Here is a 23,978-nt window from a genome sequence, read left to right as displayed (position 1 = left end):
AGAAATACATGTCTTTTGCCAGGGCAAGGCCCTTTAAAAGATTTATGTCATCTGTTGAAACAGAGCACAAGCAAAGCTACTCAATTATACAAGATTATATTTGAAATTTGTTTAAATGTTTTGAGACTGTGAGCAGACAAGGTATGTAGTGTCTCCCCTTAATGATTTATGTATTCACAAATAGCTGGACAATAACAGCCTACCAGTGATTACATTTTTTTCACTCCTATGAGGAATTTTGCTATCAAGTGTTAGAGAAACCTGGTAGTGGGCATCTCTTATCTTCCTGCAGATTTCCAAAGACTTTTAAATTCACTCTCTAAACCTCCCATCTATCGCTCTTTGCATGCAAGTTTATTCTCCAGCACATTGGTCTTTACTTGGTACCTGAACGTGCAAATAGTCCTGACGGGTATCTAGAAGGGGTGAATTCATCCCTGTAAATGTGTTGAATGATCACCAGCATCAAGTGTTCTTAGCTCTGTTTAACCTGCATTACTTTGGTAATTGAGAAGGTGATTGCTGCAAAACTGCAAGTTGGCAATGCACGTGCAGAGCTATAGGAGACTGCACTTGATAGTAGGGCATTACACTGACAGAGATCTGACTTTAAGTACATGGGTAGGTGCATGCTTTTTTGCCCCATTTCCACATCCTCAGCTCAAAGTCCTGTCATGCAGGAAAAAGTCACTCACAGAGTTGCAACGCACTGGAGTGAATGTAGAGACGCATCTCCCTGTGTCAAACAACCAACTGCATCCTCAGCAGTGGGAGGTTTTGGTTAGGAAATACTTTCTTTGTGAAGCTGTGACAGCTGAAGGACATGTGGTCAAAATGACAATAATAAACGATGCAATAGTGAACATTCAAAGCTATTTGTTTCTCTTTTCAGTGTTAAGATCCACCCTGTACTGTGCCTTCCAGTCACAAAAGTGTGTCCAAAGGCTCTGTCATTTACCCACAGTATCAATGGGAGCCATGAGGGAAGACACAGGAAACAAGTTCCTTATGCACATGCTTCATTTTTCTCCTTTTTCCTTTTCCCTTGCAGGAAGATATATGAATCAACAGGTGTCTATTTCAAACTTCTGTGATGTTTGATACAGGAAGTTCTACCTCTGACCCACTTTCAGGCATAGAAACTCCACAGTGGGCTCAGATCCTTTTGACTGTCAGTTTAGCACCCTTTTGACCTACTTTTTCAGCTAATTAAGTAGCTCAGGATAAGGAAGAGCAGTATTGTTCATTTAGTCCAGATATGACTGAATGCCAAAATGCTAATCTCATTAGAGAAAGCAAGAAAAAAGCCTCCAGAACTCATGTGCAATCACGTGTGGTGTGATGTCCTGTGGTGACAGGCTCCTTCACTCATTAACTTCAAGGGGTTTGAAATTAGGTCTTTCAAACTGTGGGGAAGTTTTTTGGCCACTCTGATTTAATTTTGGATATTGCAGGTTTGTTGTGGAATTTGTCCTCCAATGACCAGCTGAAGCACCTGTTGATTAGAGAAGCCCTACAGACGCTGACAGAAACTGTTCTCATTCCGTACTCCGGCTGGCCAGATAGAGATTACCCAAAGTCAAGTGTCTTACCTGACGCTGATATCTTCTACAATGCCACAGGATGCCTGAGGTGAGCATTCAGTCTATAAGTACCCAAAACAATCCTGATAATAAGATAAGCCTGCATACTTCTTATTTTCTTGCTTTCTTTGAACTTCGATGTCTCTGAGAGAAGAGTATGCATACAGATCATATTTTCAAATGCATCGAGTACTGTGTATCAGACCAGAAGAACTACTGGTCAGTATAATAAAAACAACTCTTCTTTATAAAGCTCCTGTAACTTCCTCTGATGGATACTCCACAGGCTAAATATATCCATTACTGAAGATAATAATCAAAAGCCTATTTGTAGTGCATGGTTGCACTGAAGCCAAAGAGATCCTTCACTGAATAACAGTTGTGGGTATGGGGTAAAAGATTAGCCCCTGACTGATGATGATAGTAACACTAACACAGCTTTTTAAAATAGTCATAGGAATAGTATTTTCAATCAGCATTGGAGAAGAGCTAACAGTAACTTAAAAGAAACTTTAAACCTCTGAAAGCCTTTTAAAGTTATTTTAAGACTTTAGCAGATATTTAGCATGGTGACTTTCAAGGTCTATGTCTTCAAAACTAGAGCTGTATGATGTACTGATACAAATACAGTAAGTGACACTTTCATAGGATAATCAAGTTCTTTGAATCATATATGTATTGCTTACAACCTCCTTGTTCTTTTGGAAACAATTCTTGCTTCATTTTCCTTTGTAAACTATATGGAGCATAAGTGACTATCCATTGGAACTGCACAAAAATATGTTTGTTTGTTTTTTTCCTTCCTGTTCTACAAACCCAAAATACTTAAAACTCTTACACATAGCTTGAGTATGTGTCTGTACTTCTGATTGGCAGAGCAGGTTTATGATTGCGTTTGTTGAAAAGTAACAGAGCAAAACCAAGTGAAGAGGTCTAGACTATAACAGGTAAATCAGTAAGGTTTATTTTTTTAAAACACAGTTTCTTATTTATGCTGAAATGAAACACTGTTAGAGACAGTAAAAGCTCTTTGTATCATCACATACACCCATTTAGAGAATTTGATCCTATGCAAAGAAGTGACATATTAACAATTTCCCTGACTAGAAATTGGCCTTCTACTAAGAGTAAAGAAAATACACTATATTCACATATAGCTGTTTCAGGGCATTCATGCATTCAAAAATGCATGAAAGGACATAGATTGAAATAATTTATAAGCAATTATATGAGCGCAAAGGCATGACTTGAGTTTTAGACTCTTCTTACTAAAGTCAAAGAAATTAAAATTGAAATTTTAATTTTGAATTTTGAATGTTTTACCTTACAGATAACTGTTTGCTGACGTGTCCCATAGCGGAGTAGTTGTATCTGTATTGCATGAGGTTTTACAATGTAAATAGCTCTGTATCTGACTCATAAGTGGTTTCAGAGCACAAATGAAGTGATAGCTGTATGAAATACTCAACAATAAAGCATCTTCTTCTGGAGAAACACCTGTCAGCCCACTAACTAATAATTAACTTCAGCTCTAAGTAATAATTACCTTTTATTTACTCTGATGGCTCAAAAATGAATACAGAGAAACATTAACTACCATGATAAAATTTCCATAGCTGACACTAGTGGTATTGTCTATGAAATGAGGAAGGTTGTCTTTTTTCATATCGGTTAGCTTGAGCTGCATTTGCGTAGAAAACAGTATGACTCAGCTGCACCACTTTAAGGTGGCATTAGGTGCGATTCATTACCTGCTCTTGTATTTGGATTCTGGAAGTCTCTTCTCAATGAGCCAGCATGTGAGGGCAGAGAATTATTCACAGTTTTAGCATGGTATTACTCTTTCAGAGCTTGTTGTAGTGACTTGACACAACTCGATATGTGACAAATGAGGAGTAACAGAAGCTGGGGGGCTTTTGGATCAAATAAAAGTAGATTCTGAATATACCTTACTCTGAACAGAAAGTCAGTGACTGTGGCCGCTCTCAAGCTGCAGTTAGCTCTGCAGCCTTAATAAAAAGTCTCTCAAACTGACCTTACCTAGAGGCCCAAAGATTACCTTTAAAAATTTATTACCTTTAAAAGTTATATATTTTTAAAATATGATGTCCATATTATAGTTCTTCTCCCCTTAAAGAGCTTAAGCACTATAAATTATAATTGAGAGGAGAACAAAAAGGACTTGAAAATTCACAGGTAAAGTTGATCTGCAGGATTGCCAACATACTTTCTAGCAAAGCAAAGAATAGTTTTTAATGAGACTTACTGTATTTGTACAGACCATCTACCCAACATTTTTAAGATGAATCAGTTTCCTTTTCTTCATTGGAAATTAACACACCTCCCATATTAGGTCAGTAGAAGTATTCCTTTCTTATGTATTAATTCTTTTAAAAAATTCCTCCACAAAGAAATGCTTAAAACGAAAAGAACAGCACATCACAAAAATGAAAAACTGTGCATTCAGGGAATTATGTTACCAAAGAGTATATATATTTGCCAGAATATAAATCTGTAATTAGTCTTTCCTTTTGTAATACTAACATATTTGTTGTGCGTGTTAATAAAGTCTATAGCCTGCAGCTTCTATTACAGGGTAAAAGTAGTACTTTGAAGTGCAATACATTATGCATAGTACCGTACTTAGTTATGGGAGAATGCCAAAACTGCTTTTCAAAAATTTACATACAACCATTGACTGACAGGGACACCCACAGTCCAAATCTAACACTGTCATGGGCGTATGCATTGTGCCACACAATTACCAGCTAGTAAACTAAAGCTCTCCTCATCCTCTTTGACAGAGCTGCAAGAGGGAAAGCATATCCACATCCAGCTGCTAGTATTGCAAATACTAACACTGGAATGCGTGAATGACAAGAACGCTCACAGTTCTGCTAATCAATTATTGCAAGAAATATTTTGGAATCCTGAGCTTAAGATGCCTGTGTCTATGTATGCAGTCAGAGTGATAAGGAAGTCTGGTTTCAGAAGGATTTGCTAATCCCCTTTTGCTGCTCTAGATTTGTAATCAGTCTTGAAGTTTTGCTTTCAGTGCATTATGCAGGACCGGCAGGTCAAAAAACTTAAAATAATAAACTTAATATAATAAAATGCAGCTGTGTACACCACACAATTTTGCATTAGCAGTTAGAATAAATAATGGTATTGTTCACTGCTGGAACATGATTAAAAGCACTGTGCCCCAAGGAGGCAAAGTAAGCCAAATCAAAAGAGTACACTGGTTGCCTGACAACCAGACAAATAGGTAAAATTGGCATAATGAACTCTATAGAGGAGTATTGCAGACTTTTTGCAGACAAGACAACTCTTGTTGGATTTTAGAGGTAAAGTCACTTTTTCTTGGCCTGAAAGTACTACACTTCATAATTTTGTCTCCAATTCCAATAGAAATGGATTGGCTAAATATCCTCCCAGTCTGAAAGGGTAAGATGCCAACAGCATGCAGAATATATGGGTTTAAATGTTATTTATATGTAGTGCGTTTCTGGCATGACTCTTCCTTTGAAATAAAAGGAAGACTTAATACCTGGTTGTCTGTATTATACCTTGAATGCTGATAATGATCTTGTTCCATTTTTAGCTTGAACTACCTGTTCCCAAAAGTTCTGTAATGCAAGGGGTTTCTGTTCTTCAGGGGCAGAATGTGACTGTTCTGCTGAGGGGAAATTATCCTGGGTGTTGCTTTATAAGTTTTGGAAAGTTCAGCCCTACTTTTACTGGTCACACTTCCTGCTGAAGAACTTTGCATTTAAGAGTGTTAAAGCTAAAGATCACAACTCCTGTGTTTCATTATTGTGTCTTCCTTTTAAACTGTTCTGTAACTAACTGGAGCATCCTGTGGCCCTATGTATCCTAACTCTGCAGAACATTTTAGGCAACTGCCTTCAGAAAAGTCAGCTAACCTCTCTGTGCATTGTTCCCCAACCAGCAGAATAGCAATCAAACTTCCTTTTTTTTATTATTTTTCACCCTTTGTCTTTCCCAGCTCCCTTGTAAGCTCTTTGTAAATTAGGCGCTGACCCATAAAGCCTGTGGAAAGCTGTAGTTTCAGCAAGTAGTTCCACTTGACAAGTAAAGCCAAAACTCTCACTGTGTTGAAAAGTATAATGGCAGCTCGAGTTTGTGGTGGAAGCTTCTAGATGAGACTGTAAAACAAATGACTGATGATAACAACTCTTTGAACCAAGGCCATTTACATACTATTGCCATTCCTTTAGGTTTATTTCCATTCATTCTTATCTTTTCTTATCTCCTCTTCAGCTTATCTACTCCCCCAATTCCTGAAAGGAATTTTGTTATTTCCAGCGAGCAGCTTGCAGGCTGGTGCCTGTAGTTACTAAGTAGATCCCTGGATTCCTTTCCCTCTCTGTTGTATTTTTAAACTGTGTAAGGCATGAAGGAAATAAAGTTTCCTGAACTGCTTCGGGAAATAGTCTCATAATTTAAGTTAAATTCAAATCACCAGTTTTGGCAGAATGAGTCCTAGGAGCAAAAGTCCTCTTCTTCTCAGTAGTGTGGATCCCTTGTGGCTGTCCAAAATCCTTTCCCAACATAGCCTGCCTAGTGCATGACTCAATGTGGGCTTGAAGGAAGTATCCCTTTCATTTGATTCAATCTGTAATATTATTGAACGATAACTGAATGATATCATTCTGTTTCTTTCAAAATGACAATTTATTTTACTATGTTACAATTCTTTTTCCTTATGTCCACCTTACATCTCTGGACCATAAAATATTTTCCAATAGGGAATTAGCTGAGCCTCCATAAACCTGACTGGCAGATAGGCAAGGGGCTACATCAGTTACAGATGTAGTTACACTGTGCATGTGTGCAAGAAAGAATAGAAGAAACAAGTATTGGGTGAGATAAATGAGGCACGTAGACTGGTACAGTACATCCACATTAGCATGCACTATAGTTTGGGCATGTCACCAGGGTTAGCATCTTTGGGTATGCCAGAATTTAGATTTTTACTGGCTACAGGATCTGAAAACTTAAGTTCTGAGTCATTCAAAGGAAAGCATCCCTACAAGCAACAATCTCCCTAATGCTGGATTCTCCCAACCATTCAGTACCAATGCATGTTAGAGATATCAGGAACTGTCTAGCAAAAGAGTTTTTCTATAAGAAAACTCTTGATCTTGACTCCAGCTGATTCTCTTTTCCACAGATGTATTTGTGTCAGTGAGCTTCTGATGAAATGTAAGTAAAACACAGCATGCTTGAAGGTTTCTAGGTAGCCCTGAAGTCTCACTATGGCATTTGCAGGAGCCACAATTGTGGGGCAGCCCAACCAGAGCAATCACCCAAATGCTGGATACTTCAAGGCCCCAGGAACTCCACTATAAGGGAGTCCAGCTTCTGAGCTTAGAGGGAGGTGTTCCAGTTGTCAGCAGCCTCAAATCTTGTGAAGCCACGATCAAGTTAGTTTTGCAATTTTCTAAGCAAAATGTTGCTATTATTTCAAAATTAATGGTTTTTTTGAGAGAAAGAGATTAACTCTTCTGTGAGACTTCTCAGAAACATTTCTATTTCTTTTTTCCAAATCTAATAACATTTTTCCTGGAATTTCCCACAACTTTAATTAGAAGGCAAACTTCTGACTGCCAACCCATTGCCCCAAGGTTTTGCCTGAAGTGTTCTTCTCCACCTTCAAACCAGCTCCCACCCTACCCTCTTCAGAGTGAAGTGGTTATGGATGTAACTGGACGGGTAGGAGACTAGGAGCCCTTTCCTTCCCTATCCAATTGTGGTAATGAGGAAACAGAGAAAGATGGAGAATAGAGTGGCCATATGTGTACACAAACACACGCACTCATGCGTGTGCATGCACTCACAAACACACATTTCTGTCTCTGAATGGATAAGCAGTCACATGCACACATTCCTGTCTGACTGGATAAAGAGTAGAGCATAAGCTGCTTAACAAAACAAAGTTCACTAATTCATTTCTTCTGCAGAGCAGAACAGCGCCTCTGAGTCATGCTCTTCTCTGCTTCCTGATTTATAAAACTGTCTGCAACATATTGGGCTAGTTAACAAGGATAAATGATGGCCTTTCCTTGCACAACCACTCAGCATGATTATAGTTGTCAAAAGTTCATTGATTTTTAAAGTAATGTACTGTGACAAAACGAAATGCTGTATCAGCTGAAGTGTCTCTGGTGAGGGAAATTCTGCACTTATCTTTTAACGGTATTTTTAGTCTGTGTCCTTCAGAAACTATTTTTGCCATGCACTACAAAGGCTGTAACATGTTCTGCCAGTGTAACCATAAACTGGTGAAAGGATAACATCTCTCAAACGTGTCATATATAGGTAAAATTAGATTCCAAAGTAATGCCTGTCATAGGCCATATTGAGGAAGCATAATATTAATTCTGTTATATATAAATCCATGAGAGAAAAACTGAACTCATAAATAGGGACATCAGTAACAGCATGACCTAAAATAAAACCGTAATTGCAATGCATTAGTATTTAATCGGAATATGTACTTCCCTGGGGGAGACACAGAAGAACTGCATTGGCAGTTTATAAAATTACTGCATGAATTTTACAATCATAAACCACAGGAAAGTTGAAAGCTGTAACTTACTGGCTTTGTCATTAATAAAATTCTAAAACATTGTAATTTCCACTCCATACCATGAGTGTGTAAAATAAACACCCTGAAAATTTCTAAAGGAACATTTCCCTCTTTGTTTATGATGGATTCTTATATTGGACTGTATTTAATATCATTGCAAACAAAGAACCCGAAATGTGATACGGCATGCAGTCTTCTGGCCAGCAGAACTGCTGGAGTCCTAAATAATGAGGCCTAAATGTGTAATTCCAGCATTCCATTATTCAGAGCTCATTCCATTGTAAATAATTATACCTCAGAATTGTAAATGTTGTTACTTCCCTGATAATCAGTAGCTTATTTACATGCAAACTTCAAGCTGGAAGTGTGTGTTTGGCTTTTTAAGAGCTTTTAAATCACTTTCATAATTCATTTTAAAGTTGTATTCCACTTACCACAAAGCACACAAAATATTATTTGAAAGCAGGGCAAATAGTGGCTTCCTTTTGATCTAGGAGAGAGCAAAAAGTATGCACAGCAGCATCAGAGCCCCTATGGTAGAACAGCAGAAGGCATCTGCTCTGGCATTTCCCTCTCCCAGGCCGTGAGCATTTTCTGGTGTCTTCAGCTTTTTCCTACTTAAATGCCTGCCACCTGGGAAGCTGGGAATCAACATTGCACAGTATATTCTGGCCACATTCTTTCCTCTTCCTTGTCCCAACACATTTCCCACATGTCAGACAGTGAAAAGCTCTGAGAACTGCCTTGACAGCTTGAAAGCCTTGCATTGAGAGGGCATTCAGTGGAGCAGGGAAGCCATTCAACTGCCAGAAACACCCCATATCTCAACAGAAAAGCGCAAAGAAGTGTTTGGCACAGTCAGCTGCTGTTCATGAGAAACAGTACAGAAGACATTCCCTTCTTCATCCCTCACGCATCTTTTTCTGCAAGGCTGGGGGAAGCCAACTTTTATAGCCCATGAGGTAATGGGCCTACTGGTCACCGCAGGACCATGAGGGAGAATGGCAAAAGAGCAAACTAAGCAAGGAAAAGTACTCAGCCACCTTTTGGTCCATCCTTAGAGCACTGAGGCGGAGGGGGGGAAACTAGATAAGGGAATCTTCCCAGCTGGCTGTAGCAAAAGCTTTGGTGCTTTCATGCTGCTCCTTTGGCAAGGCTTGCGGCAGCCGCTGCATTGCAAGTCATCGCCTCAGCCTCCCACTTGCAGGTGGGGCAGGACTGCTGCTGTCATGTGCAGAGCAGGCTGCCTTCCCATTCCCTCAGCCCCATTAGCACTGCTCTTGAGAATTTCCCAAAATGTTACCACATGAATTCAGCCCTGTAGCTAAGATCAGTTATCATCAAGTGAAAAAAGGTGGATTTATTTTGTGGTTAGTTTTGAAACAGAAGAGTGAGGTTAGGATATAAAAAGCTTTTCTCCATTTTCCAGAGTTTTACAGCTAATCTACAAATAGTGCTGAACATCTCAGAATGTGTTGGTTTAGGCTAAAGGAGATTTGTGTGCATCTTTACAGTTATTTTTCCTCTGATACTTTGATATAGTGACTATTCCAAATATAAAAAAGGTAATTAAAAGTGAAATAATGGGAAAAAGTCTAGTTTGTTTGACTGTTTAAAAAGGATTCATTCAGTTTTGAAGTAAATGTTTGAGTCAGGTCTTATTTTGCCCATCCAAATAAAACAACTTGTTTTTTTTCCTGGAGTATTTGTTACTGCCTGGGAGTGCTCTAAAGTGAAATTTTACTTAACAGAGGCTCATATTTACATTATCAACCTTAAAGAAAGGAATTGGTCATCCTTAACTTCAGTATCTTTAAGATTTAGCTGTAAAAGTTCGTTGGAGGGGCAAAAAGAAATATGTGTGACTAAATCTTTTCTTACCAATTCCTTCCTGCACAGGAACATGAGCTCTGCCGGCCCAGAAGGAAGGAAAAAGATGAGAGAATGTGACGGATTGATTGATTCTCTTGTATATTATATTCAAGGAGCTATCGCAGATCATGAGCCTAATGACAAGGTATTCTTCAGGATGAAAGGTTTTTTCCTAGAGAGAATCACCAAGAGAACAATTTGTTTGTTTAGAAGCCAATATTCAGAAACAACTGTGATGAAACTGCAAACTTATATTCATTTCCAAGGCTTTTAGAACTGCTACCAATGATGAAAGTTCAGAAAGAACTTCTGACTTAAAGAACAACATACTTTAGCTTTAGGATAACATTTTCAGAATCACCAGAGAGAGCTAGAAACTTCTGTCCCATTTTTAAAAGTGATATAAAGTCACAGCTTTCAGAGATACTGGAACACCTAGAGAGGTTGGTACCCACTTTTAGTTGTCTACAGGAGCTAGATAGATAGGAGCTTTAAAGATTTAATCGGGGCACTTCCTGCATCTTTAGTGATAAATACCCCCTAAGGAAATGAAGAACCTAAATCTCTTTGGGTGGCAGTTTAACCAAGGAGTTTACCTAACTTTTTTAGAAGTCATACATTCTGGCCAAGCTAGTAACTACAGATAATGTAAAGAAAGGGACACTGCCAGAAGCCAGTAGCCAATAGCAACATTCTCCCTTCCTCTCTTCACTGACTGCAGATGAACTCTGGACATATTGCTCAGACTAGAGACTTGTCTTCTAGCCCGGTGAAGTTAGGTGAGAAGACCAGCAGTCACTTTATGAGAAGGTTAGCTGTAGCCTGTGAAGCACTTCTAACCTGCCTGCTCTAACATGTGCAGTGTAGCAGTAATTACTGTACATTTACAGTTCTTTTCTAGGATTAGTTACTTGAGTTTCTCCAACTCCCTACATTCATTGCTATTAGCTTCAGGGAGAATAACAACAAATAACACTTGTGCCAATAGCTCCCTGCTGCATTTTGTGTTAAAGCCACTCATTCCTTTTTCATTTTCAGAACAGGAGGAACTGGTAATAACTATTTGCCACTAGACTCATCACTCAGAAACTGCAGGCCTGACCTTGGCTGCCCTCAGAAGGGCAGATCAAATCAGAAAGAGCACTTTTATCACAGAAAAATATTTCTTCCTTCAGAAAGATACAAAGCTTTCCTATTGCTGACACTATGACTAGGTGTGTACGTGATCATCTTTCCTCTTAAGCTCTAAAACATTCCCTGACACACTTCTGGTCTGTGTCAAATAGCACTCGCCCAAACAATTCCCAGGCACAGTTTGGGAATTATAATGTCCCAGGACCATTTCCAACAGGCATGCACCCCACTCTGAATGCAAGCCCTTCTGTGCCAGCTGGCCTCAGTGCTCAGGAACATCCCAGGGCATGTTTAACTTCTCAGTGTAAATGCAGTCTTTTGGATCACTGGCATGAAGACTAGCTCTTCTTTAAGCTCTGCAGTTAGTTACTTAAGATGCAAAAATGAACGTTCTTCCCATGTCTATACATGTCCATTCAACACATGCAAGAGCTTTAAAGATTTGTTTTCTTTTGTTATTTTAGGCCACAGAGAATTGTGTGTGCATTCTTCACAATCTCTCCTACCAACTAGAGTTAGAGCTCCCTGACAGCTATGTCCAAAGCATCTATATGCGAAGAAGAAATATTTCTACCAATGATAAAACACCAGGCTGTTTTGGAACACGGAGCAGAAAAGTGAAAGAGGTAAAGCGCATGTTTAGTTATATCTCATTTTGTTAATCGGTTATAGCAACATCTGGAGAATAAGGCATATGATATATTTAGGCTGCTTCTCTCTTAGTTATATATCTAGTAGTGTGACACTCTTATACCCCAAAAATGCAAATATATCAATAGCCTTTCCTAATACCCATTATCTTGTTCAAGTTGCTGATGACGAAAGTGACATAGTAATTCTAAGTTTCTAAGGCAAGTCACAGTTTTTAAGGAGTACTGCCACACAGTTTCATCCCCACTGATGCATCTTGTGAAAAAACATGTGGTATATATATCATGTATAGCAACTATGGAAGTGCTGTACTGATCCATGGTCAGCAACATGGAACTTCACTGAAACCATCGCAAGGTGACTTGCCACTTCCATGGATTGCTGGCCTTTGGGCTATCTCAGGACCTCTTCTTTTTATGCCACATGGTGCAGATCTCAGATATTCTGGCTACTGGGGACTGTTGGAGAGAAAAGCAGGTGTCAGGAGAGGAGGATGGGGGGAAAAAAAGCATAGATGCCCAATTCCCATCCATTAGTTTTGCTGGTGTCTGTTCCTCCTTCTCCCCATTTCGGTGTCCATTAGCCTTGGCCCCCAGTGTCAGTAGCTGAGAAATGAGGAGAAGCAGCTTCCCCCATACCTATCTCCTCTTTTTAGATGGAATGGTCAGTATAATCAAATATTTAAATTTTGAAAGTTATTTGCATACATAACTTGATATTATTTGCCAGGAAGCTTAAAGCGTGAACACCAAACTGATCTTGTTGTGGTCATCAATTGCTATAATGTTGATTTCAGTTAGTAAAAGTGAAGCAAAATCAGGCCTGTTCCTAGCCTATGAAAGTTTGGAAGAATATAGTTATTGCATATTAAACACATTGCACAATATGTAATACATCCTCAAACATTTCTGGTTTTACTGAGGTATTCCTATGGATATTCCATAAAATTATGGTTCTTTGATGCCAAGAACATCATGGAATTGTTTAGATTGCATTCTCAATTTTTTATTATTATTTTATAACGCCAATGAGCTCTATTTTCTGAGATATACTAAGAAGGTAAATAAGGGCCTATACATTTGGGGGGTTATTTGACTGATGCATACTTTTTCAAAGGGATCCCAGTATACAGAGCATAAGCATATGCTGTTTTGTGCTTTATAGCTCATTTTGATCTAAAGTCTGCTCAGAAGAATTTCTTTCCATTGGACAATGCTGAGTCATCAAACCCAAAATTGTTTGGTATATACAGTGATTTTGACTGGACAGTCTAACTTCCTGCCAGTTTGCTCACTTCTTGCTGAAAGGCCTTCTCAGCAGCTTACCTGTAATATCTGGTTTTAATACCTGAACCTAATAAACCTCACAGACATTCTCAGTTAAAGAGGGGAAGTCAAGAGCAGGATAAAATATTATCTCACAATAGTCTGCTAGTCTTCCCCTAAATATATTCTTATTTCAACATATGGCAGTATAACAACAGCAAGACTGTGGGAGTGAGCATTCTTGGCTATATGGTACTAAATACCAGGATCTTCTCTCCTGAAAAATGCATCCCTGTTTCTGTTTATTTGATTACTTCAGGTTCTTTACATAAAACATCACATACCTGAAATGTTCTCTCACATGAGCCCATTGGTGAGAATTCTTCTTCTGACATGATTGTCCAACTATCTACGCTGTCATGTAGCACCTTGATTGTCTAACTGCCGTATTTTGACTCATGTGATTGATAATAGAACTTGAGATAGTTGGTGGGCACTTTTTAACTTTTAATTTAATAATTCCAACATATAAATGATAAAAATGAGTACAGGATTTTAGTATTCTTTACCTTCAATTGCACTCCCCTATTCAGCTAACAGGGAAGGGTGATGAATCCACAAAGAGAAATATTTATCTTGGAAAAAGAACATCAATCAGCTTTAATTCATTTGAGGTTTTTTAGATGCTTCAATTGTTAAAACAGGAGTGACAATGAGATGATAAATTTCTATCTTACTTTCATATTCAGTTTCGTTCACATGAAGAAATTAATCTGTGTTCAGCTCTGCAAAATATTCTATACCTAGAGAGTTACAGAATAGCTAGTTTAGATTGTGATGCATTACATTATATAAGGTCACTGGTTCTAAAGGCTTGATCTGTTTATATGTTTAGAAGCAACAGGACACCCCACTACCGGAGGAAAAGAGCAATCCCAGAGGTGTAGAATCACTCTGGCATTCCACACTGATTAGGATATATCTTTCCTTAATAGCAAAGAGTACCAGAAACTATACCCAGGAAGCATCCCTGGGAGCACTTCAGAACCTCACAGCTGGCACTGGACCAGTAAGTCAGCTTTTTTCTATTTGTTATCCTTTCTTTCTGAATTTAGATGCGTGGAGGTAAGGGCTGCAGTGCAACATGCTGACAGCGCTGAGCTCAGATAACCACTGAGAAGTCACTGGCTCACACACATGGTCAGGGAAATCTAAGAATACTGAAAGGGAAAGTCATAGCTAGCATTGCAGATATTTCTTGCTTGGCAAATATAGGGACTGCTACTTCTCTCACCATGTGTCTGCATCTCCATGTTACTGCTAAGGCCAGCCCTCAGGAATTCCAGACCCTGGAGACAAGAGAGAAAGTCTGGAGAAAAGAAGATTTTCTTTTGGTCGAGGAGGATCGGGTTAGAGATCATTTAGGCAAACTTAACACCCTCAAATCCATGGGCCCCGATGGGATGCACCCACGAGTGCTGAGGGAGCTGGCGGATGTCATTGCTAAGCCACTCTCCATCATCTTTGAAAGGTCCTGGAGAACAGGAGAGGTGCCTGAGGACTGGAAGAAAGCCAGTGTCACTCCAGTCTTCAAAAAGGGCAAGAAGGGCCCAGGGAACTACAGGCCAGTCAGCCTCATCTCCATCCCTGGAAAGGTGATGGAATAGCTCATCCTGGATGTCATCTCTAAGCATGTGGAGGAAAAGAAGGTGATCAGGAGTAGTCAGCATGGATTCACCAAGGTGAAATCATGCTTAAGCAATCTGATAGCCTTCTATGATGGAATGACTGGCTGAGTAGATGAGGGGAGAGCAGTGGATGTTGTCTGCCTAGACTTCAGCAAGGCTTTTGACACTGTCTCCCATAACATCCTCATAGACAAGCTCAGGAAGTGTGGGCTAGATGAGTGGACAGTGAGGTGGATTGAGAACTGGCTGAATGGCAGAGCTCAAAGGGTTGTGATCAGCAGCGCAGTTTAGTAGGAGGCCTGTAGTTAGCGGTGTCCCCCAGGGGTCAGTACTGGGTCCAGTCTTGTTCAGCTTCTTCATCAATGACCTGGATGAAGACACAGAGTGCACCCTCAGCAAGTTTGCTGACGATACAAAACTGGGAGGAGTGGCGGATACACCAGAGGGCTGTGCTGCCATTCAGAGAGACCTGGACAGGCTGGAGAGGTGGGCGGAGAGGAACCTCATGAAGTTCAACAAAGGCAAGTGCAGGGTCCTGCACCTAGGGAGGAATAACCCCATGCACCAGTACAGGTTGGGGGTTGACCTGCTGGAAAGCAGCTCTGCCGAGAAGGACCTGGGAGTGCTGGTGGACACCAAGTTAAGCATGAGGCAGCAATGTGCCCTTGTGGCCAAGAAGGCCAATGGTATCCTGGGCTGCATCAGGAAGAGTGCTGCCAGCAGGTCGAGGGGGGTGATCCTCCCCCTCTACTCAGCCCTGGTGAGGCCACATCTGGAGTACTGCGTCCAGTTCTGGGCTCCCCAGTACAAGAGGGATGTGGCACTACTGGAGCAAGTCCAGCAAAGGGCCACAAAGATGATTAGGGGACTGGAACATCTCTCTTATGAGGAAAGGCTGAGAGAGCTGGGCCTGTTTAGCTTGGAGAAGAGAAGGCTGAGAGGGGATCTTATCAATGTATACAAATATCTAAAGGGAGGGTGTCAAGAGGATGGAGCCAGACTCTTTTCAGTGGTGCCCAGCGACAGGACGCGAGGCAACGGGCACAAACTGAAACACAGACAGTTCCATCTTAACATGAGGAAATACTTTTTCACTGTGAGGGTGACAGAGCACTGGAACAGGTTGCCCAGAGAGGTAGTGGAGTCTCCTTCTCTGGAGATATTCAAAACCCACCTGGATGCAATCCTGTGCAATGTGCTCTAGGTGACCCTGCTTGAGCAGGGGGGTTGGACTAGATGATCTCCAGAGGGCCCTTCCAACCTCAATCACTCTGTGATTCTGTGATATGTGTGTAGTTTCCTAATTCATTGCACAGTGGAGGGATGAGTAAATGGTAGAGGAATGAAAAAGTGGTTTTGTGGAACATAATCATTCCCGGTAAGTCCCATGGGGAGAGAAACACTTTGGCACCATGATGGATCAATTTCACGGTGGAGAAACTGATGACCTCTGTCATGTTTTGGCTGAGGAATTGGCCAAAGAGCATGTGGGAGAAAGGGGACTTGATGTTTCCTTTATATCACCTTACTTTCCTGTTGCAACTTACATGTAGCTCTGGATTAAAACTATTTTAAACATTCTTTAAAATGATGTAGAGAACCTACTGCAGTTATTTATGAGTCTGTACATTCATGGTAAAGACACATCATTGTTGTATGCCTTATAACAGATGCCATTTGCGGTGGCTCAGACTGTAGTTCGGAAGGCAAATGGCCTTCCAAACATTCGAAATATGCTGCATGTAAGCAACCCAACAGTAAGGAAAACAGCGGTCTCATTGCTCAGGAACTTATCTCGCAACACCTCTCTGCAAAGTGATATAGGTAAGCAAAGGCTAACATTGACTCTCGGCCTTTCTTTTGCTGCTCTCTTCACCTTAAGCTTTCCTTCTTCAAAAAAGAAACAAGCAAAAACCTTGTTATATGGATTTAGTAGATTTTTAGGTCAGATATATGCAGTCCTTATATAAGGTTGAAAGTAAGAGTTTTCCCTAGATTGTGCGTGCCTTATCAGATACTTCCATTGATGTTACTTCAAAAAATACTTAACGAAAGTAAAATATACACAGATTTGGAGAAGAATATTTTTCTTCTGCTTAAAACAGGGTAAAGGAAGGGGAGTGCTGAGTTCTCTGCTGCCATAGCTATGTAATCCTTTGGGAGAAATCATAGAACATCTGTAGTTTTTCTAGCAAACGTTGTGTTTTCTTCTTTTAAATACAAAGTTTTGGAAGCTTGCATCTTTCACAGTTGGCCTGCATGAGTTTTTTGAGAAAGGAAGCTAGAACATGCTGTAGAGAAAATAGTTTAGTCTTTTTGGAGGACCTTATTTCTAAAATGTTTTAATTAGTTTCACATTGGAAGCCATTTCTATTCTGAGTATTTTTATTTCAATTTAAAATATATTTGAATATTTTTCCTACTGATACGACAAAGTAAATTCACTTCATTTGTTGTCCTTTTCTATGTTCCTGCAGAAGGGAGTAAGGGAAATTACAGGCAAACAGCTGCTTCATGTGACAGATTAACTTGCAGAATTCTACCGAATTGTCTCCTGGGCACTGTTTAATCCTTAGAAAACATTCCCCATTGATAAAAATATTGTAATATGTCACTGGCCTGATTTCAAAGACATAATCCATGTGGTGTCAAAAATTACAAGTGGTGAATCCCACAGAAAGAGTAGGAATTGACCTGAGAGGAAGAAGTAAGCATTTCATCAGGAAAAATAATCTATAAAAGAATGTGGGAAAGAAAGAAAAGCTTGAAGCTCTGAGAAAGGTTCTTCATCTTGTACCTTCCCAATGTTCTTCTTGCTTTACCCATGGCAGAGAAAACTTGAGGAAATTTTTCTGGTAAACTCTTTATCTATGAAAATGAGTTGGTTTTGGTTGACTAAAAATGTGTGGATTCAGGTCAAATTCTCCAAGTAATTTTGGCCAAAGGTTTATTTTCACCAAACATTTGAAAGAGTAAAATGTTTCCTGGACAAAAATGTCTCTATTCATAAAGCAAAATGAACCTTTGATATCAAATTGAGACAAATTTAATTTAAAACATTTCTACAAATAAAATGATTGAAAAAAACACAAAATTTTCTGTTTTACCTAAAAAAAATAACATTTGTTCTGAAATGACATTTTCAAGATACTGTCAAATGTGGATTTTCTGAAAATTGCCTTACTTGGTTTACCAATGGAAAGAAAAAAAGATAACGGCAGGACTAAGCTCTTGTAGGTACTCAAATAAAAATGCACCTGTTAGTAATGGAATTGTTTGTCTCTCTTTTTACTTCTAGCTAGAGAAGTTTTGCCTGATTTGGTCTCGATACTTCCTGATTCTGTCTTAGAGTCTGATATTGTTTATGAAACCACAGTTTCCATCTGTTACACCTTGTACAATTTGACACAGAGCAGCTCCCACAATGCACGGCTTCTCCTGAACACTGGTGGCCTACCAAAGATTATTACTATCAGCATGAATGACAGGTAAGATGTGTGAGAAGTCTTTCCCTCCCCCTTCTTTCCCTAGGGAAAAAAGGAAACTGCAACATCTGCCACTTGGGGGAGAGGGGGACACTGTATCTTAAAGGAGTAGACAGCTTAAGTAATTGTGCCGTGAAAAGAATTACTCATACAGAAAAATCTCTTACAACTGTTCCATCCACAGGTAAATTGGCCATGTTACAGCATTTTAAATAGCTCCTCAGAGGATGACAGCACTATATTATCTATAAACTTATAGAGTGGCTGATCAGCAGATCATATCTACCCCAAAAAAGTTTCTGTATTTCCTGTTCTTCATAATACAGCCATGATAATCTCCAACAATAAAGTGCAGGGATGTGTTTTATAGAATTGATAGAACTATACTTAAAAACTATTTATAAAGTGGCATTTTAGATCATTTTGAATCTTCTTTAATCATCCTTTAATATTTAATCAAATGCAACCAATATTTAATGAAAGAGAATACTTAATGCTTTTTGAATATGAATAATTATTCTGTTTGCCTTCCTCTCTTTTACAAAATGAAAGAGCCTTCTTAAAGAGGAAATTCATCTCATTAAAGGAGGCCTAACGAGGCCCTGAATAGTATAAACCCTACATAGCTAAACAGAGATTATACCTGCTGGAAAGATGCTTCTGAATGCTTGTTATGCTGAGGTATATTTTACTCAACTGAATATGAACAGCTGTTGAAAATGAAGGCTACAGAGTACTTCATTTCTCTCTAATTTTTGAAAATAAGTAAATCAGGAAGTTATGTTTCTTGCATTAGGTGTGATAGTCAGGACAGTGTGAAATGTGCTTGGATACCTGAAGAGCAATAAAACAGCATCTAGGAGGGAACAGACAGAATGAATGCTAAGAGGTTACATTTGATGAAGTCTGCATATGCACTGTGATTGTGAAGTGGGATTTTAAACATTTCATTTTTATAAAATTGCAGTAACAAGTTCAGCAAAGCTAGCAGGGCTGCTTCCCTCCTCCTCTACTCCTTGTGGTCACATACTGATCTCCATAGTGCTTACAAAAAGGTAAGATGTGGGTTGTTGCAAAGACATTTAATCTGTCCTTTCAATCCGAGAACCCTTTCCTTTGTCCTCTGAGACACAGCATTTCTGCATTGTTAGGAGCCAACCCATGATAGGAGTTTAAGCGGCCTCCAAACCGGTGTTTCTATTACTTGTGCGTATTCCTGCACAAATAATGCATGCACTTAATTCCTGCTCATCAGTGCTCCTATTCTCTCTCTCTTTTATATGCACTGGCAAAGTTTGTGAAAAAAACAGATGTTGCCTGCCAGAACTGTCAGATAGTGAGAAGTGATGCACAGTAGGTGTCCGTCCTCCACTGACTGAACCAACCTGGTGCAAGGGGAAGAAGGTGCCAGCAAAAGCAAAGGAAGGGCGAGGCAGCTTCTTGCTTTAAAATCAGAGCAGTTTTGTTCTCCTTGTTGTTTGTATGGTCTTTAAGGCCAGGCGTTAGTTATAGACAAACAAAAAGGTAGAGCCAGGGAAGGGTGTTGGCAAATGTTAACTGCCAGAGTCAAAATCAAACAAATAATGACCAGCATAAATTGGCCAACAAACTAGATTGTTTCTTTCCTTTCAAGGCTCTTTGACTGCTTTTTGAACCCACAACTCGGATGACTTCAACCTGTTTAATGCTGGTGGAACTCTGCATTTTAAACTATTTTCATTCCATATTTTCCTGCTGCTTAGAACTTCTATCATCTAAAATTCCCTATAAACTAAAACTATTCCATTTTTCAAACTCTAGCCTTTAAAATTTATTAGCTAGCTTGTTTCTTAGAAAAGGAACAATGCATCTGCAGGCTACCAGATTTAAAAATGAGTAAGAACTACAGATCTTTTTGTTGAAATTTGCCCAAGAGAAGTTACTTAGAGTAGTACCTTTAACAGTCTTGCATCATACTCAGCAGTATACTGCCCAAAAAACAGAAATCTGTATTCAGGAGTAAGAGTGCTGTAACCAAATAACCTTTAACTAGATTTAATTGTCTCTGTTTTTTTGCAGCTACATTCTTGACTTTACTGTACTGCAATAACCCTGATGGCATGAGTTTTCTGAAGTCAATGTTACTTTGGGTGTGCATATAATAGGAAATTCTGATTACTTGCTGTTCCTCTGTAAATCAGGTCCCTTAGAGGTATCAAGTAGGGCATTGAAAACTGCAGCCCCCTTAATGTCTAGTCATTTTTGCAAAGTCAGTCTAACAAGCAACAGAAATCAGTTAATCAAATGAGATATTGATACAATCCTGAGGCAGAGCTAAGCTAGAAGAGTAGGCTCCCTACAGTCAGTAGAGAGATTTAAGCAACTCCAAACAATGATTCATCTCACCTATCTTCAACTAACAATGATTCATCTCACCTACCTGTGGCTGTCTCACCTATCTACCGCTCTAGCGAGATGGCTGTTCTGTTTTTGTTGACTGCAAATGAGCCTGCCTACCCCCCTAACGTGGCTAGAGACCTAGCTTTTACACAGGTGAACCTTTCCTTCCCTTGCAGAATTGTCACTGGAGATCATGAATGCTTTTATTTCTTTCTTTCCAAAGGCCGACTTTAAGAAGACAGATTTCGTCAATAACAGGACCACAAAAGCCTATAACTCTCTAAAAGATTGAATCTGATCATAACACCACTGAAGAGGAATGAGATGATACGTCAGTTAATATAACTGTCTTCACACAATTGGTGTTTCCTCCACAAACCAGGAAGTATCTCAGAAAAAAGAGGCTGATTTTATATAAGACTTGAGTGACCAGAGGATAGCTGTTCTACCTTTTTTATCTGAATCACATTGTTGTCACTTGTATATATCAATACATGAATAACCAAAGACGGATTCTTCAGGATGTCTGAGGCAAAGTTTCGTCCAGGTTTACCACTAATCAGAGCTTCACATGACTGCTTTTAGTCTAACAGGCATTTATTCAGAGAGGTTTGAAATGCTGATTGGCAGCAAATTCTTTACACTGCTTTATATAGATAGAATTCTACAGTGGGTAAGCATCAAGTGTGCTGCTCAGGACATAGTAATTTTTCACCTTTTTGTTTCTTCACACATGTTAAATAAGCATCTCCAGACTTTGTGAGTATATACAAGAAGCTGTTTCACTACATGGATTATGAAAGCACCAAGGAAGTTAAAATGATTATTTTTGTATTGCTTGTATTCATGCGCTTACTGGTTCTTAAGCCTCTTTGCTTTGAGATTTTATCAGCAACAGCAAAAAAACTGATAGATTTTACATAGGTCTCATCATGCCTTGCTCCTCCCATCCTCCCTCACACAGCTGTTGGAATTGATAACTGTGTCCAGAAAAGGTTTTAAATAGAACCAGTGTCTGTCAGACACTTTGGGCTGAACTTAAATCCATCATTCTTTGTTAACTGGTGGAAGAGGTAGTTGCTAGCGATTCAGTGATTATTTTAAGAAAAATGCATTTTCTAAATAATTCTGTTGATATCTATATATAGTAAAGGGAGTGGAGTCTTGTCTTTATTGTTGAAGAGAGAGATGCACACACACACACACACACATACACACACACACACACACACACACACACACACAAGATTAGGATCGTGGTTGCTTAAGGAGTTCATCTGATCCTGCTTCATATTCTCTCACTTGAAATCATGATCCTCCCTACAGCGATTGCCTGCAATGTGATAACTGAAGGAGTATGTTTGCACATGTGGGAATAGGTAACAGGAGGAGACAAATTCCTAGGCACCTGAACACTGTTCCCATGGATCCTAGGAGAGGAAGAGAAGAGAAGCACAAAAACATGCATCTGATACCTTTTGTAAGCGAGAATTATCTCAATGAACCAGCCATTAAATTGTCCATTAAACCCACTGGACATAAATATATAAAGCTGGATTATGAGCTGACATGATCTGACATTACTCTGATGAAGTCAGGGGAACTAAGCTACATCCATGGCAACCAAGATTTTGGCATATGTATTTACAAGCCTTCCCGCAAAACTGTACTGTACCCCGACTCCGAATTGCTGGTACAGGAGCTATTACAGCTGTTCTCATCCAGAAGGGGATACATAATCCTTAGAGCAAGGACCTCAAAGAGGAGAGCATCAGGCCTGTTCATTTTAACACTCTTGACCAAAGTTTTAGCTCCCACCAGAAATGTACCACCAGCAGATTATGACATTGCACCATGCCCAAATGTATCTCTGGTTATCAGGGAGCTAAATTCTGCTTGTAGATGCACATAGTTCTTATTGACTTCCCAGGAGGTCACATAAGTGCATCCAGAACAGAACATGTCCTGGAAAGTTAAACAAACAACCCTGTTTTGCCATCACAGATCGTTTTCGTAGGTTTGTTACTCCTTTTCATTTGCTTTGAATAACTCATATCAAATGCATTCCAGTAGGAGGTTCTAAAAATACTATTGTTTTTTTAGAGGTCATTTTCAAAATACTCCAGGTCCAAAAACAACACAGGGGAAGGGAGCTTACAGCACCTCATGTGGAGGAAAGTGTTTTGTTTTGCTTTTTTTAAAATGTTACAGAAAACAAACAAAATCTAAGCTTTTCTTTTAATGTGTTAACCCAAATAACACTGCATATACCATAAATGAATAAACACCAGGAGACCTGGACTAGTCTACTTCTACTGCCCAAAAAGCAGTTGTAGGCAAAATTAGTATACAAAGAGTAAACCTAAAGACAGAGTAGCACAGGAATGGAGAACTGCAATCTAAAGATCAGGAAGGAGGCTTTCAGAAATACTCAAGCATTGGTCTGTGAAACTCAGTCTGTTTAAAAAAAAGAGAAAGATCAATGCTGGGCATTTTTAGATGTCCTACTTAGTATGCCTAACTGCCAGTCGGGTGTAATTAAGAATAAGATGCTAACTTTCGGGGATGTTTTTATTGTTAGTGTCCCTTTAAAATCACAACGATGTTCAAAAATCATAAAGAGGAATGTCAGACCTGCCAACAGTCGAAAGGTTATAAATGGGTGAGAGACAAGGACACACCTTATTACAGCTGATCTCCTATTTGTATGCAGTCAAAAACATTTCAGCGGGACTCCAAAGAAAGCAAGAATGTTAATGAGAGAAATAATAAAACATTCTTTCTAATGGAAGAAAATCTGTCTTTTGTCTTTGTTGTTATTAGTGAAACTACTTGCTGGGATGCAGCAAACATTTTATCCCTTATCCATTCCATAAAAAGGACAAAGTGATTTTTAAATTAAATCTAGGTACAGAGACATAGACTTTTCTGTAACAGGAGAGTGCTACTGAGGGGAAGTTGTGTAATGTTCCTGACTGATTGTATCAGAGTGCTCCTGCAAATAATTTGTTTGCACTTATAAGATCTGTTACATCTTTCTGTCTAGTATTACTGACATATCAAAGCATCTGCCATTCTTTGTCTTCACTAGTCTTTAACTGGTCTTTACCAGTAAGCTTTGCCATGGGCCACATCACCACGTTAGTTCCCAAACATTAGTAGAATTATCCTTACAATAGCCTTGGAGCTGGGAAATAAAAACTCCCCACTTCCTCTTTTATAGAGAGAAGATTTGAGACACAGAATTTAAACCTATTCAGTGGCATCCAGCAATTCTTTGGCTGAAACAGGAATTGACCCAAGGT

The 23,978-nt window shown here is 39.3% G+C and overlaps 1 protein-coding gene across 1 annotated transcript in view; it reads left to right on the top strand.

The window, feature by feature from the left end:
* PKP2 (plakophilin 2) overlaps positions 1-23,469 on the top strand; it is a 47,233-nt gene extending 23,764 nt beyond the window's left edge. The window contains exons 6-13 of the mRNA XM_067307773.1: positions 1,455-1,632; positions 10,099-10,216; positions 11,670-11,831; positions 14,017-14,190; positions 16,480-16,633; positions 18,108-18,297; positions 19,262-19,349; positions 20,897-23,469. Coding sequence (XP_067163874.1) covers positions 1,455-1,632; positions 10,099-10,216; positions 11,670-11,831; positions 14,017-14,190; positions 16,480-16,633; positions 18,108-18,297; positions 19,262-19,349; positions 20,897-20,965 — 1,133 coding nt within the window. The 3' untranslated portion in view covers positions 20,966-23,469. The remainder of the gene's footprint in view (positions 1-1,454; positions 1,633-10,098; positions 10,217-11,669; positions 11,832-14,016; positions 14,191-16,479; positions 16,634-18,107; positions 18,298-19,261; positions 19,350-20,896) is intronic.
* Positions 23,470-23,978: the final 509 nt, after the last annotated feature.

The sequence above is a fragment of the Apteryx mantelli genome, chromosome 1 (genome assembly GCF_036417845.1).
Source record: "Apteryx mantelli isolate bAptMan1 chromosome 1, bAptMan1.hap1, whole genome shotgun sequence".
In the NCBI taxonomy this organism is placed as follows: Eukaryota; Metazoa; Chordata; class Aves; order Apterygiformes; family Apterygidae; genus Apteryx; species Apteryx mantelli.
This window is presented reverse-complemented; position numbering and strand designations above follow the sequence as displayed.